General features: G+C 30.9%; 1 protein-coding gene across 1 annotated transcript; it reads left to right on the plus strand.

Annotated features, from left to right (window-relative positions):
- Positions 1 to 920: 920 nt before the first annotated feature.
- On the plus strand, positions 921 to 1292 carry LOC139907683 (uncharacterized). Its single transcript, XM_071894145.1, has one exon. It carries the CDS (start codon positions 921 to 923, stop codon positions 1290 to 1292), a length of 372 nt encoding a protein of 123 aa, XP_071750246.1.
- Positions 1293 to 19924: the final 18632 nt, after the last annotated feature.

The raw sequence follows: 19924 nt of genomic DNA on the forward strand, positions 1-19924 counted from the left end.
CGTACAAATCACACCTTTTGCATGAAAAACACATTTTCTTTCTTTTTACGTGTGATTTTAACACATCAGTTGGATATTCATGTGAGGGTTGTTGTTCTGGATCAAAATGGGTTGATAAGTTACTTGTACATTCAAAATAGAATGCTGAGTCTGATAATTGAAAAGGGGTGGATTCGAAATTAATATGATTAAACAACTTAACGTTGAGTGATCCCTTGTAATAAATTAGCCCATAATTTTGAAGGAGTATCTTTTTCAAATAATTAGATGGTAAAGATAAAAATGATGAAGAATCTTGGATAAAGTGACGGATGTAGGAGAAGAAGTGAACATAGGCACGAAATCGTTATATTAAGGAAAATGAAAGTTCTTTAACCCTTGTACGTTCTTTGGGTCATTTTGACACATTTTTTATTTCAATTCAATGAGATTGTTACTTATATGCCTCGTATTTTTATAAAACTGTATCTCCTTAGCTAATGATTTGTTCTTTTGATGTGTATCTGATTAAAACGACAGTTGATAATTGAAATTTATTATTAAAACGTTTTTGTCACATATAAGATCCTTGTGTCATTTTGACCCATGCACTATTATTTTCTGTCTGAGTTGATATGTCTTTGTTTCTTTGTCATTTTCATTAGCATCGTAGTTTAGAATAATATTCAACATGAGTAGTTCAAAAAATAGAAGTGTAGAAAAGGCTCTGGAACTAATTTTTCAAGAAAGCCATGATCAAAGTGAGGATGATCTATCTGATGTTGAAGATAAGTTAGATTTTGAATCAAAATCAGAATCTTCAGTGGACGAGGATTCAGAATCATTACCTCATCCACCTTAATCAAATCAAACTATTAATATATCGAAGAATGGAAAAATAAAGACGACAGCCTCCACTTATAACGGAAGATATAATCATTATGAAACCTGATATTTCAGATATACTATCTTCCTTTGAGCTCTTCTTATCTGATTCTATTCAAAAAATGATATTGGATATGACCAATCTTGAAGGGGGACGCGTCTTCGGCAATGAGTGGTCGGTTATCGGCAAATTAGAACTAAAGGCCTATTTTAGGATCCATACACTTGTGGGTGTTTATAGATCCAAAGGAGAGACGACCAAAAGCCTTTGGGACTCTGAAACAGGGAGAACAATATTTCGTGCAGTTATGCCTTTGAAAAACTTTAAGATATTGTCAAGAGTTCTTAGATTTGACGATCGTCAAACGAGAAACCAGAGACGCCAGAAAGACAAATTGGCTCCAATCCGTGAAGTATGGGATAAATAGGTAGAGAGGCTTGCGCACTCTTACAATCCTGGACCAAATGTAACTGTGGATGAGCGTCTAGTTGAATTTAGAAGTCGTTTTCCTTTTCGAAAAAATACATCCCTTCAAAGCCTGCTAGGTATTGGATTAAAATTTGGGGTGCATGGGATGCAGTGTCATCTAACAAGTGGAATATGCAAATTTACACCAGAACGTTAAGTGGAGACAATCCTGAAAAATATCAAGGGGAGTGAGTAATGCTGGACATGTCTCATGGTCTACGTGGTCACAATATTACTTGTGATAATTTTTTACGTCCTATAGCCTTGGACAAAAAATCCTCCTAAAAAAATTGACGATGGAGGGTACCGTTCGAAAAAATAAAACTGGCCTTCCAAAATAAATCTTAAATTTTAAAGGGAGAACAGATCATTTCTCGACTTTGTTATTCACAAACACAAACAACCTCGTTTCCTTACATCAAAAAAAAGGGTAAAAAAGTTGTACTTATGAGTACACAACATAGGGACGAAGTTATCACTAGTAGAGACGATCCTAAGCCTCAAATCATTCTTGATTACAACTCGAACAAAGGAAGTTTTGATAATTTAGATAAACTACTAGTGTGCTACTCCGTTGGCCTATGGTTATATTTTACAATATACTAGAGTTTTCTACTTATAATGCTATCACAATTTGGTGGGAAATAAATCCAGATTGGAATAAGAAGAAAATATACAAGAAGCAATTTCGGCTCTTTACGTGAAGAGTAGGCAAAATGCTCCAAGAAATTAGGCTTCCCAAAAATGTATGCAGAAAATACTGGACGTCTCTCCACTTCCAAATCCAAGTCTTGCAGTATCAAGGTCAAAACTCTAAAGTAAAACACATTTTTTATTCTAAAAAACAACTAATAAATATATTTACATTTGAGGAGACAAAAAGGAAACGTTGCCAGGTTTGGGGACTTTTGAAGGATTCTAAAACACAGAGTACATGTGTAAGGTGTCATAAATTTATTTGCCGATCTCATACATCAAAAATGTGCAATAGCAGTGGAAATATAATCCATTAATATGTACCACTAATAGATATGTGTGTATCCGTATGGAGTATTTAGCGTTATTGGAGTTACTTTATATATTTATGTATTAATTTTTAAATGATATTATTATTAGAAACTAACAAAGAAAATAAATCAATTTAATATTCGTACAAAATGGTGTGTCTTCTTTAATATTTTGCATTATAAATATGCCTATGGGTCAATTTGACCCAAAGGAGCTTCAAAAGGGTATAAAAGTAAAGACCGTATGAGAGTTAATTCTTTGTTGAAGAAGTTTGTTTCATTTTTTTATAGATTTTATGAACAGTATTTTCTTTTCTTTTCCAGAAAGCAAAAGAACGACACTCCTCATAAGATATTATATTCTGTCGTCGGATAAGTTTTTCCTTACAATATAATCTTCAGAAATAGAGAGAAGCAACAAACGTACATGTTTTAATATGTTTACAGAAAGAGTTTGTAAACTATCAGACAATTCTTGTACGAATAAAACTCCAAGAAAAGTAGATTGGACGGTGAATATGTGATAGTTCTTTATTCCTTTTAGAGGCCTGGTATAGTTGTCTAAAAATGCCCTCCAATTATACTCCTTTAGTTGTAGGCATCCACTCTTCTTATAGTGGATGCTTACAAATATAGTGGAATAATTGTTTGTTTGTATGCATCCACTCTATTAGTAGACATCAATTCTTCTTAGAGAATATAACATTGAATTTCGATAATCCTATTCAAAGAAAACTAAGTTATTTGCCTGTTTATTGGAAGACTGAATTAATAAATAAATTTACAAAAATAAACTATTTAATCCGGCCCTTTTGCTACACTACTCAATTAGAGGATAAGTTGTTCTTGAAATACTTGGAAATACTATATATTATATAAGCTCAAAAACGTGATGTAGCAGAAAAAAATCAAAACTAGATTTGAATTTAACACTCTCACATTAGTCTGAAACTGTTCCTCAACTCCTTGCCAGAATTGTGTATTTCTTTTTGTAGATTAGTAAATTATCAATGAATAAAATATTATACAAGATTACATTGTTTAAAATATATTTCAGAAAACTTTCATATCTTATAGTATGTACAAAAACGGGTATCACTGGAACCAAAAAATGAGTTATCATGTGTCTATGCAAATGTTGCCACTTGTAAAGGGGGATTCAAAACGAGTGGTTTTTGGATTGTAGAAATAAAACACATAAATATTATATTATGGTCAAAACTTTATTATGAACCGAAAAAACAATCCTTTACAATTATTTCTAGAAAATAATCCCCTTCATATGTTGGTTGCAGCTGGCCTTTAAATGGTCCATTCTTTCGCTCCAATTTTCGATGACGCGTTTGAGCATGGTGACCGGTATCTCACGAATAAGCCGCTCAATATTTGCTTCAAATACTTTTTATCGTTGCTGGTTTATCCACATACTTTTGCTTTTACGTAGCCCCAAAGAAAAAGTCCAAATTTAAAATGATGTCCCACGATCTTGGTGGCCAACTCACCGGGCTTTTTCAAAACGTGAAATTAATTTTTGCTTAAAAAACTGATGTCCCAATAAGTCCATTGTTTTTTCTTTACGATGTGTTTACCAATGAGTGGCATAAAATGGCACCGTCTTGTTGGAACCAAATATTGTGGTAGACTTTTATTATTAGTCGATACTTTTAAAAAAAAAAAAAAAACAATTTGAGGTACCAAAAAATATTTTACCAAAAATCGAAAAGAAAAATCAGATTCTTTTTTTTTTTAACATCATCTTTAATATCACTCCCAATATTTCATGGACATATTAACAATATTTTTTGACGTTGCGATCTGTATTGGCCTACCAAACGATTTCTTTAATATGAAAAACAATCTGTGCTTTTCTTAAAGCAAGTTGCAGCATAGCCAAAGAATTCAAATTTTTGTTGATTATTCTGTCGAATATAAATGGATTCTGAAGAGATCGATTATTTTGTTTTGACGACTATAAAATTCAAAAAATAATTAATCTTTTAGAGAACGTTGGCATGTTGTAGTACAATTGAACAATTTGTACACGTTGTTGTGGCGAATACCTTTCCATGAAGAATTGTATAACAGCACTGAGTAAAAGTACATTAGTTTTAACCATTTCCACATAACTTTATTCTCCAATGTTTTTTGTTTTTTTCACAGTTCAAAAATGAAGGGAAAAAAATTAACGACGAACGGAAACTTTTCAGAAAATGAACGGATCCAAGTCTGATACAGATATATGAAATATTAAAATAAGTTGCTCCAAATAAATGCCTTACGCAAACATGAATCAGCATTTTAGCTAAAAATACTACCTTCTAGCCAAGAAATAATAAAAATAATCAACCATTTCAATAAGACGTGTATTCCACGCCAAATTGATCGAAAAATGGACATTTTTACGGCAACGTGTCCGATATTTTTGAAATTTTATATATAGCCTAATATTGAATGGAAACTCAAAAATCTAATTTTTTTTCTTTTACCTCCATATCACGAGTTAGAGTCTCCTAAAGTTCGAGGCTCGAAGACAGCACCCATGTTTTTAAACATCTATTTCTCTAGTGTTTTTCATGATATCGATCTACTTTAAAAATGATTGGATAGATCATTCATTCATTATTCTATACTTGTATTTTAATCAATAAAAATAACTCTTTGACCTTACGGTCACATGGTCAAATCTTTGAATTTAAAAATTTTGAACATGGTACACTTCAATTTTTCCCAAATGAAATGGTCGTCAGCATATATTAAATAATTACAAAAACGTTTTGGGCTGCATTCAAATTTAAGTCAACGCTATAAGCGAAATACTTTGAATGGGATATACAAAACTTGGATACAATATTAGGAAAGATAATTAATTTAGAATAGTGGCGAGACAAGTTTACACTCATATTAATATACTATTATGGCCTTAAGGTTTTTGTAGATATATAGGGGATTATAAGCCTAAGCTACTAAAAATTTTACTACCAATTTCAAAACGTAAAACTTATTAACCCATATCTACCCAACCTAATTTACAATCTCAATAAAATACAGACTAATGAAAAGATCACAAATAATTTATTAAAGCACAGAATAGTATTTTCTTTTTTCTTTTCGCTGTATTTTATATATAATTTCTAAATCAATACTTAACTTTTTTTTTTTTTTTTTTTTTTTGGTGTAGTGATAACTCTTCTAACAACCGATAATTCTGAAGCATTATAATGTTTTAACTGTAAGGACAATTTCGACACAGGGATAAGTGAGTGAAACTTCTTTGTTCCAGGTATCGTGGTGCCCCTTTTTTGTATATCGCTTAAAATTACCAATTCTAGATAATATTCACTTCTTTTTGAATGCGCAAAATTTTTATTTTTAGTATTGTTTTCGCAAAATTTCCATGTGTCTTAAAATAATTCCAATGAAAACTTTGCAACTCGTCTTGAACAAAGAAAAAAAAAGTTTGAGAAAAGTCACAAATCTGAGACAATATATGTTTAATGCTCATTTCGTCACCACACATTCCACATTGACGGAGACAGCATAGAGGGAGGATTACATTGGAGAATAATGAGGAAATCATCGAGTGATTGAAGTCTAAACTTATTATATTTTAAATTTTCCATCTAACACAATGTATTAAAATTATGTCCATGGAGCATGAGCTTTCTATTTTCGTGAATTACGCAAGCGCATACAGCATGTGTCCCAGAACTTCTGACTAACACACATTCCTTAGGTTTAAACTCCGTAAACTTCGAAAAATCAATTTTGTATTGTGGATATGTTTGTTTGAAGAAGTGATGAGCTTCTCGTAAGTTACATAATATGAGGTGTTTTTCCTCTTTGATCTTGGCTCCATTCATATAAATCCTTATTCATATATCTTTTTGTCCTAGCATTATCCAGCTCACATCTTCGGATTTATAAAAGTTGATCACATCATGAGCATCATTTTCATCATTTCTGAAGTCCCTTTTTGGATTTGGATCCGCCAAAATTCCTTTGTCCATGCTGAACTCCTTAGCAAATTGGGCAAAATTATATGTTGTTTTGAAAGTATTTTGGATTTTCCTTCTAGACCAAATATGAGAAACGATACTCAAGATCTTGATTTTTTCACTTTTTTCGTAGATTTATAAAATTTATCCTGTAAATATTCGATCAGCTGATCAAACTCTTGAAATTTTAATTATAATTTTTCTTTGTCAACATTTATATCAGTAACTAAATCCATACCTCCATAAATATTTATCAATTTATTTTGAAGGGCTTTCGATGTTTTTTGTGCCTTTTCTTGGACATATTTTGGAGTCATATGACTAATCCTTTGTGTAGGAATTTCTTCTAAGGCAATTAAACATTTATTGAAGTCCAAAACTGCAAGTTTGGGATTGCTAGGTTCGTCCAAATCACTTTAGTTGGAAGAATTCCAGACCATTGTGTCGTTTTCAATGACAGTATCTATTTGGGAAGGTTTTTCGTTTTTTTAGTTTCTCCTCGTATGAGCGGCATATATTTCTTGATGTTAACGGCCATTTTTTGACAAGGTCCTCAGGAAGTAATCGAATTTTTCCCAGATTCGTGTTTTATGTTTATTAAATGGAACACTACAAACTTTTAATTCATTTAAATAGCCGCCATGATGATGTTCCATTCTGAAAATGATTTGCTATGTTGAAACTAAATAAGTAACTGTCCATTTGTTTGCTTATACGCAATGAAATTATTCCGAATCATTAATTTGAATACAGTGCTTAACTGGATGATTATAAGCTATTGCATTTAATGTATGGGTGTCTTAAATATGGCGGTAAACTTGAGCTTGCCTCAAAACACACTGTTTGGGAACCACTACCCATCATTAACACTTAATAATATTTCTTATTTGAATGTGGTAATGTGAATTTTATCAATTCAATAACTATTATTCAAAAATATTTGAATATTTGGCAGAATTGCCGTTCGATCTAATCAAGCACAAATATTACCTTCTTATTTATAAACTTATCACTTATACAATTAAGACCATTGCAGTGTACTAAAGTTATATTAGACGGAATAAAATATATAAATATCTGTAAGTTTGTCACGCCACAATTCTAAATTAATTCCCTTTTCTAATATTGTACCCAAGTTTTGTACATCCCATTCTTTGTATTTCGATTATAGCTTTTACCTGAATTGAAATAGAGTCTCAGAAATTTTTTGTAATAAATATATGTTGACGGCCATTTCATGAAAATTTGAGAAAAATTGAAATATACCATGCCCTAAATTTTTAAGGTCTAAGAGGTATTTTATTGAATAAAAATATAAATATAGAATAATGAATTTGTAAATATCTTTTTTATAAATAGCTTTTTAAATACATGGATGCTGGCCTCGACGCTGGAACTTTAGGAGCTTCTAACTCCTGATATGGAGGTCAAAGAAGACTAAAATACTAAACTTTTCAGAAATATTAATTTTTTTCAAAAATTACATTTCAAATACTAAATTTTTGAAAGAAATATTTAAAAATTAATTTTTGCGGAGAAATATTTCAAAAAACTTTAGATACTAACAGAAAATTATGTTAAAAATTAAATTTTTTGAAAAATGATTGAAATATTAAATTGTCTAGTAAAAAGAAAAATACTTTAATTGGGGGGGGAGGCTCAGGGGACACTCCTGTACATACCACATTTAGTCCCTACAAAAATTTGCCTCCCTAACAATGAGTATTTCCTTATGGACAAAACATAAACGATTGACTCTGTGCCGTTTTATATGTAGGATATAGATAATCACATCATATGCAAAGATATTTTTCTATCTTGGGTTTAGTGAGACACAAGTTTTATATAAACATATTTTCAATGGTATGATCAAAGGATATTAAGGTAGGCTTATTGGTAGCTTGGTATTAGCATACAACATACACACTGTAGGTACCTTATCTAAGTATTGAAAGGGAAGTTATTGAATGTGAAACTACATACATACGCTCATTCATAAAACATAGATATTCTCGTAGATATATATATCAGCCAACAAAATATAAAAATATATCCTATCAGATTATAGAATGATTTATTTATCAGATTTTTATTAAATGAACGTGTCTTTTGATGTTGAGCGCTCTATAAGAATAAAAAAAAAGGAAATAAGAGCCTTGAAATTGATGCAAAGAAGTATGTTAGTACGTGCTATCCAATATACTAAGTAGAATGAACATTATGAGGCTGTCCCGTTTTTGGACTAATATTTTTCATCACTCGGCAAAGATATTTTTTGTGAAAGAAAATCAAAAAACATACATTGGCAAAGTTTGATACTTCTCAGAACATTTTTAGCATGGTACAGACCATTTTAATATGGATTGAACGAAGTCGCTCAACGGTAGGGGCGTCTGCTGGATTATATTTGGAGGGGTCTTGATTTTTGGTAAACAAATGAAAAATTAAATTTTTTGGAAAAAAATTTCAAAATCCACAGTTCTTCTTTTTTTTAAATTGGAAAAAATCCAAAGCATTTGGTAGATTTGAGTAGTAAAAAGGAAGAGAAACGTCAAAATAAATGCATGTAATACACGGTACCAAAAAAGAATATTTATATAAGGGCCATGTTTGGTACTCAAATACTCATACCCTGAGGCAAGTTAGAGAAAGATTGTTAAAATATTATTGCGAAAATTATGGTTCCTTCATAATACTTAATAAAATAAAAGCCTTGAAGGTGGATTCAAAAGAATAGTTTTAAAGAAGTAACATGGAAATTTAATTTTTTTCGTCATTTTATAGATTTTCAAATCAAAACGCGTTCATGAAAGACAATTTTTTTGGAGGTCGATAGTTATTTTCTCGTTTAGGGGAATAAAATGCAAAATAAAAAGTATTCGGCAAATGAAAATTCCAATTTTTCATCATTTCGGTACAGTGTAATATTTAATCAGGTCAACTCTATTTGAAAAATTTAAGAAACATTCAAAAAATTGTATTTTTGGGGACATTTTAGATCCTTTTTTTGTCCCAAATATGATATTATGAGTCAAATATGGTTGTGTTTTTCGGGTTTTTTTTTACATACTATTATTATGAGTATCATCAATTAACATTTTAATTTAAAGGTATTCCCTCCCGGAGAACCTTTAAGTTCGTGTTCCTAGACAGCAATACAAAAGTTAGGCAATCAATAAAACCTAATCAGATGTAGTAAAAAAAATGCATAACGAGTAAAACGGTCATAAATAATACAACATTTAAAAAACCAAAAATTAAGTCAAGAATTCATATTCAAAACAATGTCTTCCCAAAAGTTTTATATAATTTAATAATTCCTTTCAAAGCTTTCAAATATTTTGCCTATATCTTTGGGTAATATAATACCAAATTTGCTCGATATTGCCAGGCATAACTCAATACATTTGTAATCCTAAAAAATAATATTTGCTAATACTTGAAGTTGTGCTCTGAACCCCGAGTCATTCTTTATGTGGAGCAACGAGCAATTTGATTTTTGTTCAACAGCTAGCTCTTTACAGAGTGTTATCTCATTAAAACAAAAACGTACACTGTATTTGGTGTCTTCTATCAATGTTTCTGCTTCATTTCCCATAATCATTATTCTGAGCATTGATTGGTTGAACTATAATTAGCTTATTTATGCTGTAACAATTATTCTCAACAATTATTGAATAATAAGGTTATAGTTCGAAAGAATTGGCCCACAATTGCAGAACTACAAAAGGATTATAGGCCTTTTTTCCCTCTTTCTTTTTGCATGAACGGTTGCATGATCCAATATATGGTAACGACATGTTCAACTATGGTTCCGTTTTATATTTGGAAAAATAGGGAAACTGTAAATCATTGAGCACATCTTGGACCTCTTAAATAATTCAAAACAAGCTGCTCGGTATTTTTAAAGTATTGAAAGTATCTTCAAAAATTACAATTTTTGACTGGCAATATCATATTTGAGACGTTGCAAGGGGCCTAAATAATGGCCCCTTTTGACTAAAAAAATATTATGTATCTCGCCAACAATGACCTGTGCGATCTCAAATTTTGCCCAAATCAGTTATTTTATTGTTCCAAGCAGAAAAGATATTTATGCAGGTGAAGAGGGGAATATCAATACAAAAACAAATTATTGCTTCGATTGCAGTCATAAGTCATAATTTGATACCCTCATACGTATGTATGTACTGTATTTATTGACAAAAACTTTATGTATGGCAAATATTTAAGATCTCAAACATATAAGATCTTGAAAAAACTTTTTAGAAATTTTTTAGAAAGCTGTTTTTCTTCATTCTTAATGAGCAATGGTTCTCAAACTGTCGTAGGAAAACACACTTCAGTAGTTCTAATATAAAAGAAAGTTATCTAAAAAAATATGTACTTTATAAGATAAAAAATGTATATTTCTGCAATTTTCCATAACATTATGTCAGAAATTGTCAAAATCTATAAAAAAATATTATACTTAATCATGTGGAATACAACTTAAAAAAGTTTGGAAACCATTGTCGTAGAGAATGTATCTAATAACATAAGGCAAAAAAGAATAGTAAATTTATTATTTTCTATTATAAACATAATTGTCTTAAAATTCACATTTCATGGGGAATAACTTCAGGAACAATTATCTACTATTAACCATTAAAATACCAAATTATTTGCTTCAAAGTTCATATTATTTGTCTCCCTTGGACCCAAATATATTAAACATATATTTAGATTCTTGGTACTTATCAACTATGGTGCGTCAACAAATAAACAGTCATGAACCCTGGGAGAGGTGTTTTGATATGGGTGTGGGTAACGTGAAAAGAGGAGATTGGGGGGAGCAGTAGAGCAAAAAAGCGATGATTGCATATTATCACATTAAAAAAATTGATATACAAAATATGATTATAATGAATATGTCAAATATTATCCGATTGATAGGATAGAAGTACGTTATATTGAGATTTGAGTTATTGTACTTCATTATTAGTGCCTTTATTTTTTATCATATACTTATCAGTATACTTTTACTTCCGAATGCAAACACACCACTTAGAATAAATACTGATACTTTAGTTAAAAACGTGGAATTTCGAAAAAGTAAAATCCATAAATTAAAACCCAAATTATGCACCATAAAACCTTAAGAAAGTACTTAAAGGACGTTTCGTATTTATAAAGTTGTATTAATATATTTTTTGGATCAATAATTTCCTTAACTATTTTATCCCAAGAGTTCCTTGAGAGTCATGAAACCTATTTGTCTGCTGCTTCAAGAAATGTTCAAGGCACAAAAAACTTTTGGAAATCAGTTCACAACAATCCACTGAAGGTTTACGCGCTTCATAAAATATATAATTGTTGATTACTTGATCTGGTTAGGCTTACATGATTTGGAAGAAAGAAAGATTATGAACAAAAAACAAAAATGAAAAGGTCTAAAAAAAATGAGCTTACCATAGAATATGGTAATTTAAATGAAATAAAGTTTGTAGAAATTTGTTTGCATATAAATTTTTCAAATAAAAATGGATGTTTAACGAAAATATCTGTCATTTTGGGAATAATTTTTCAATTTTCACAATTTTTTAGCTTTTTTGTTTTCATCAAACATCAATTTTCAGTTTTATTAGGAAAAATGTCCCAAAACGATGCTTTCTACGTTAAAAGAAATGTCAATGCAACATTAAACAAGGAGTATTTACAATTTCCGGAACATTGTATTACATAATTTTTGCAATATTTGCAAAAATTGACCAGTTATGAAATATTCCTATTTCGACTATGTTATTCATCATAACTGGTTGTTTTTTTTTTTTTTGCAAGTACAAACAATTATTGGTTTTTTTGTTTTTCTTTAACAATTCCAAAAAATGCTATATACTTTTTATTTCATAATTTGAGCAAATTTTTTTGTTATGTTGGTATGTCATTGTAAGTTTATAGCACATTATTTATTTATATTCATAATAACACTACTGAGGTTACAAAAGGAGAGTTTTTTTGTTTTTTAGGAGGGGGGACAGAGTTGCGATGATGAGACTTTATAAATTACAAATTTGTCATTCCAGACAATTTTGATAATAATGAAAAGTTTTAACGTTTATTCCTACATACAGAAGTTACTATCAAAAAGAAACCTCCTTAAACTTTATTATATTTTTTTCGACTCTCTAAAACAGGGCTCCAAAAAACATCCGGGATAACATTGTTAATTGTATTGGAGGGGGGGGGAGTGGATAGATATAGTGTGAAGAATCCAAGAGAATTAGACTTATCAGGATCTTTTTCGACAACAACGAAACATTCATATAATAATTATTAGTACATGTAATATATACAAGTATTTTCTGAATTTTTTATTTTATTCTTTCAATTAATTTGACACTTTCAGTGTGATTTCCCTCTCCCTCTTTAGCTCGAGCAACGCCGGTTAATCCTTAGCTGGTAAATATTAAAGGAGAGTCAGTGTTTAATATAATTATCATTACTTCCAATAGAAAAGCAACCCACTTGCTGACATTCTTGCAGTGTAATAGATGGTTCACCATCTACGATAGTCAGTCATCGTTAATTCATCAGTTTCTTGAATATCTGGTATACATGCAATGCTTTGTGTAATCTACATGCAGCTTCTGGTAGTATAAAAATAGTAAATATAAGATCCAGCCACATTCCCTCAATTCTAGAGTGTTTCGCCGGACGCCGGACGGATTTGCATGGATGATAATGGCGAGTTTTAGTGTTTATACCTACACACAGAGGTTACATGACTATCAAAAAGAAACTTCCTGATACTTTTTAATGATTTTTTCGACTCTAAAACGAGGCTCCAAAAAACATCAACGTGGACGATTCAGTTGCAAGGAAATTATATCATTTCTAAGTTAAATCTGTTATCTCTACCTTCCTATGTAAGTGTAAGATATTGAAACAAAAGCCCGCCATGAACTTTACCAGTTTCCGGAGCGCTGTGAATTGAATGAAGAAAATAACATATCAGATTATCACTTTCAAGTGTATTGCACTCTCCTGGAAGAGTTGCAAAGATGTGAACAATATCGGGATCTTTTATAGCCAATAGTAACAGACTAAGTTGTCAATCCATTTTTAGAAGTCAGTAGTGAGGAAGCAAAAAAGGTAGAGCAAAAATTATTTTTAATCAAGAACTATAGGTAAATATTATAGGATTGCCCGTACGTCATACGTTCTCTTTCTATCTTGAAATTGGAGACAACGACATTGAATAGTTAAAATTCAATTATTGCATCTTTTTTCGAGATATTAGGACAGTTAGCACTTTGGGGGATCATAAAAGTAAATGGAAGAAACAGAAAGTATGACGTGCGGGCAAACTTATAGATTGTACCCAAAACTACATTTATTTAAGTCCAAAGTTCAAGATATCATACCATGATTTTTAGCTACAAAAAAAGTATCCGACCTCTATACAGTATTATGAAATAATGTGAAAAAATATTTTATTGCTTCTCCATTATCATATTTGGTTGAATGGCGAAATAAATCCATCCCATTGATTTATGAGACTCAATTTGGCAGCAATATGGTTTTTCAAAAAAAAATCAATCAATTTCTAATTTTTTTTTATTGAAACTATCAATTTTGTCAATTTTATGCGTTAATTAAAATAATTTGATGATAGAACCTGATGGTTATTTGCAAAAGAATACAAATTTTAAGAAAAATCATTCCAATATGTTTAGACAGACCACATAAACTATATTTGGTTAATAGTTCTTGCAGAAGTATTTTCTTGTACACATTATACATAGTTACTGATTAAACAAATGAATTACATAATTCCAGAATACCTAAACATACACTAAGTCACCAAATCTTGGGTTGATTCAAAGATAGGTATATCATTGTTTTACACATAGATAAATAAAAAAGAATATACCTTCAATTAATTTAATTTTCCTTCCAACAATGCCTAGTTTTAGTCCTTAGCCTGTTTTGATATATGGCCGTGGTCATTTGATGGGCCGATTGGCCTCTATTGTCCGCAAGTGTATCTTTAACGGTAACAGAGTCATGGTCCTACGCTGTGAGGGGATTAACCTCTCGGGAAACTTTTACTGTAACAAGCTTAAGTATCTCAAGTTCTTGAAGTTGAGATGTAACTTGGGAGGACACTTGTCTTAAGTGTAAAAATAAAATAATTATAATTCTACAATTGGGAATAATTGGCTAACTACCAACTTATTTTGAGCCATTTGTTCTATCTCTAGATTTGGTTTACTGAAGATGAAGCTGCTTTTATGTCATTATTACAAAAATATCACCTTACTATAAATGTTATTTTACTATAATCTTGAGCAGGAGTTTTGTGTTATTGAAAGGATGATCAAATATTCAGGATCTCCGAAATGCTTGATATTATTTACAACAGAATTTGGAATATTTTTGTTTATAAAAATGGAACAATTATAATTACATACAATATAATATGAGTTTCCAGATAGCATCCATCCTCTGTTTAATCTATACATCGTCCGGAGTCACATCTTTTATATTCCTTCAACCGTACCCAGATATTAATATATTGATTGTATCTTTAGGTAAGAACACAATATAAAAAAAGAATGAAAAATTGTTGGTAAATAGCCATTTTATTCCAACTATGAAACTATTATTGAACGATTGTTGTTAGTAATATTTTACAGTTAAAGAAAGCTTTCATCAATCAAAGTTCAGAACACTGATCAGAGAAAAACAAATGAAAAATAGACAGTGGATACAAAAACCAATTTAAATTTGTATGTTAATCAGATAAATAGTTGTTATGCAACTAAAGTCTTAAGAGTTTTATAATTAAAAATTTACTCTATTTTGATTAAGGGAAAAAGTGAACGAATAATTATTTATTTATTCCGCAAAATGACGGAAACGTGGGCACTTGCATCGAATAATACTTTATGCCAAAGAAAACACGGATATTCAAATATAATCTAATTAATAAGTATAGAAAATCTTTATGAAATGCTAGTAGATTTGTACAATAAATATTGTTTTTGAATTAGAATAATTGGAGAAAAATATATCTTATCCTTGAAAAAATAAAAAGAATTTACTATTGCATTATTATCAGGATGGTGATTTTAAACTTGGAAAATTTAAGGACGATGTATTTAACTAACTATTTATTTCCCAAAATTAATTTACAATTCACAAATGCCTTGTTCTTATATGTAGGGGTAAATAGTGAAGTCAATCCCTGGAACCAACCATCATTTTTTTTACATTTAGACACATATAATGAATTTAAGATACATTTGACAATTTATTCACTTTTCTATTTGCAAAAATCACTATTTCTCTTGCGTTTTCTATTTTCTAGCACATTAACCGAAGGGAAATAACTTTTAACTTTTTAATCAAAAGTTTTCTTTGCTATTAATTCAATCAACATACACTTAATAACAAGGACAGCTATATACCGGGTGTCCCGAAAGTCTTGACCGGTACCTTCGATGGCTTTTTTCGAGGTTTCATCTTCTTGAGTGAACAATGTAGTTCAATAGACAACACACTCGGAAGAAATTATTCTCTTGAACTCAATGTGCGTAGGTTCGCTCCTTGTTGTTCATAGAAAAGGAAATATACTTTATGTATGAGGACTTCAAAGTAGATTCTTAGTTCAGATGGAGTAGATGTTATAATATTTTGAAAAAAAAAACCCGTCTTGATGACGAAGCTACTCTCATCCCTCGCTTTCTTCAAGTTGCAGGATGATCACGTTAATTTTGGTTTTTTTAACATACCGGTGGGAGAGAGGCTAAGCATTACTGGGTATAAAAAATGTCTTAGAAAGCGGGAATTGTTTTTTCAAGTTGGGAATATGAAGCGGGTTTTTTATTTTCCGAAGCTCATATCATTATTTTTTAGTTATTGAGAAGGGAATAGTTTAGTATAAAGTAATTATGAGTGTTTGATCGGTAATTATACGAGTAAGTCCTTGTTAGACTCGGATTAGAATTGAGGATCGGGATCGGAGTGATTCCACCCTATTTCCTTGTTACTGAATACAGAGGAACTATGTTGTTCTCCTCTGAAATATTCCTCAAGTTATCAAGATTACCACGTTCATTTTTGGTTTATTTTATTTTTACAAACCTACAGAACATATTCTATCCATCACTGACCATAGCTCAAAGTTTGAGAACATCTGATCTGGATTAATTCTGTACATCCATGAAATTCATGGATAAATATACAATACTTATAAGATACATACAGGCCCTTCCGTCTAAAATGCAATACTTTTTAAATGGTGGGCGTTTCTCTTATTTGTTATATTTCGATGTTTAACCCAAATAGCTTATTTTAAACAATTGTCTAAGGAAACTGTAAACAAAAAATATACAACGTCAACCAAGAAATAAGAGCGTCATAAACAAAAACATGGATATTTTTTGAACTATAATAATTTTCAAAAGGTACTGCATTTTAGATAGAGGAGCCTATATTATGTAGAATATACACAATTTGATCAAATATATTTTGATAGGTATTTGCATCTAATTATAGATAATTATCTTTTAAAAGACAAGAAAAATAAAACTCCTTCATATTTAGTACTATGTTAATTTATACATAAATACGTCGCATTTGTAGTGATGTAAATCGGTTGTATTTTTTAACTGGCACGTTTTTAGTATTGGTAATCTGAAGAATGAATTTTCATTTCATTAGTATTTATCAATATTATTTAATTCCTGAGTAGTGAACTTCCTTTCTTAAATATATTAAATGATACTCAAAACCTTATTGAACATTTGTGTGTGCACATAAAAACTTTGTTTGACTCTGAGTAGAATTTAGGATCGACATTGGAGTAAGCCCCGCTAGTATCCTTGTTTATTTATTTCTCTCCCTCCTCCTTCGTCACAGTTGATCCAATGAAACGTCATGACAGGTAAGGACCTCTACTCCAAAACATTCTTCATACTGTCAGGGTGTCCATATTGATTTTCAGTTTTTTTTAAATGCAAAATACATACGATTTTCAACATTACGTATTACAACAAGTATTACAACAACTCTCGTCAGAAAAACCAAATAAGGATGTGTTTTGTTATATTTTCATAACTGGTTCTTTTGTATTCAGTTGCCAAAAATTTTTACAAAAAAATCTCTTGAAACAAAGTAATAAGGGACTATTTAAAGAAAAAGCGGTACCCCCTCCCCTTTTTAGGTAGGAGAAAAGTAATGTCTGCACTTGGGATTTGTGAGCGATCGCTCAATTGCTCAAAAGATTGATCACTTTGATCTTCTTGGGGAAAAACTCAATTTCCCGCATTTTGGTTTGAAAATTGCTCCTTTATCTAAACTTGTATGAAATAAATAAAGAAAATTTAGGGTCTTGTTAGGTTACACAACTACTTTTGATGATTCCTTGATGTTTTTTTCGTGAGAAAATACCCATACAAAACTCCTCTTTCATTAGGCTCTCATTTAGGAGGTAAAACTTTATATATAATGCAATGAGGGCTATGATTTTATGATCGGATATGTGAGGGACCCAGATTCCGACAATATAGATATACAACAACCCTTATAAGTTTAAATTATTTTTATAATACTGTATTTTTCTTTAAAAAAAAGTTGCTCGATTATGACATTTTAAAGTATTCAAGTCTTGTCAGTGTTCTTTAACCCAAATAATGTTTTTTTAAATGGGTTCTTTGGCCGAATTTGACGATCTATTTTCAGGAGTTGCTACTGTATATCTACAAAGAAAAATAGAAAGGTACATATATTGCTTAAAAGGCCAGAGTTTCCTTGAAATATGATTATTAACTAATTTTATTCAAATGGATCTGACACTCTTCCATAAGATTATCAAAGTAAATCCTAAGATTAATCAACACATAAGAGTTGATGAGAGTATTACTTCCATCAATAAGCTTCAATTTATTAGCCTATAAGAAATGTCTTAGTCGTATTTCTCCAACAAGGCAAGATGCCATTTGCAATAAATTAAATGATTTTAATAAGCTTATGAATTATCCATCATTAAATTGCTACTCTCAGCTACGGAATTGAAAAGGAATTCATCCGTGAACATCTCACTCTTCATAAGTATTTTACTAGCCTTAGATGCTATTCACCAGGCTATTAGTGTGTCTGTATATATCTAATAGGACTGGGGAGGATATCACATACTGCTCAAAGAGTGGAGTTTTTTTTTTGTTTTGTTTTTTGCAGGAAGATCATTAACATAGGTGACCACTCATGTTGTACAAATGAATCCAAACTAAAAAAGGAATTTATCTTGACTATGAACGATAATAATCTTTGATTACTGTAATCCCTGATATTTATACAGAGAAAAACTGTGATCAGTTTTTGGATTCTGCGCTCATGGATAAATTGGATTATTGTATTCAATTTATTTTACAAAATTCCCTCAACTCCTTTTCTTGTTCCTCTATGTAATAGAAAGAAAAAAATATTTAATAGATGTATACCAATAGTTTGATTAAAGAGGATTACCAAATTTATCGTGTATATAAGTCTAAAAGATATGGTAACCGGGTGCGACGAAAAAATCTTTACACTTTCAATCTACAACTTTATCATGATGTATTTCAGCAACTAGTTGTAATAACTAATATGATGTCTTGGCAACCCTAATTATCGATGTAGCCCCTTGGCAGCCATAAGGGCTTCAGGGCAGGCACACGGAATGCCTTGAACCTATTGCGGATGTAGTCCTCAGACATGACATCCCAGTACTGGTTGACAGTGTCCTTGAGGTTGTTAATATTTGGGTAACTGACGGTGCAGGTCTTGAACTCAACATGTACCCAAAAAGTGAAGTCCAATGGTTTGGCATCTGGTGAGTTGTTGGCCACATTTTCTTTGACCAGAAAGGCGAGTTGTCTCCCAACCCCTTCTGGGACATTTTGAACGTGAGTGCGGGCGCACCATACTGCGGGAACGCCACGTTCATGTTCGAATAGTTGGTTTGGATCCTCAATTGCTTCTCAGCGTGCAGAAGTGCACGGACCGAAATTCGTTGGTCACGTTCAGATGACATTTTCTCGGTTTCTAAGCACTTAGATATTAGCTTTTTTTTCCTTTTTTTTTAGTATTTGACCGTAACAATTTCACAAAAAAAAAATCACCGCACCTGGTATAACAAGAGTGGGGCTAGTTGGAGGATTTTCCAAATTTTGGCATACTTTTCATATTGTAAATAGAAGTGATATAGAGATCCAAATTTTTTTGTTACTTTCAAAACAATGTCCAGCTTTTAATACATATTTCATAATATAGTTCATGGTAGGGCGAGGGGAGGGGGACTGGAGATAGTTGCAAAACGGGACAATCAACAGTCCCTTCTTCTCGAACACCAAAAAAGCTACAACCATAAAGTTTAGATCCAAATTCGATAACATAATTACTCTGAAAAAATTAAGAATCAAATAATTAATGTCCACTTTCACTCGAGATATTGGATAAAAAATGGTATTGAGAAGTCAAAGTAGTTTTTTATATGATATAATAGTTTCTAATAATGATTTCTTTTTCCCAGAACTGAAATCATTATAATCTTTGTTTCAATT

This window comes from Lepeophtheirus salmonis, chromosome 2, assembly GCF_016086655.4.
Source record: "Lepeophtheirus salmonis chromosome 2, UVic_Lsal_1.4, whole genome shotgun sequence".
Taxonomy (NCBI): domain Eukaryota; kingdom Metazoa; phylum Arthropoda; class Copepoda; order Siphonostomatoida; family Caligidae; genus Lepeophtheirus; species Lepeophtheirus salmonis.

Coding starts and splice junctions, on each gene's coding strand:
- LOC139907683 (XM_071894145.1), top strand. CDS start 921: ATGAAACCTGATATTTCAGATATACTATCTTCCTTTGAGCTCTTCTTA.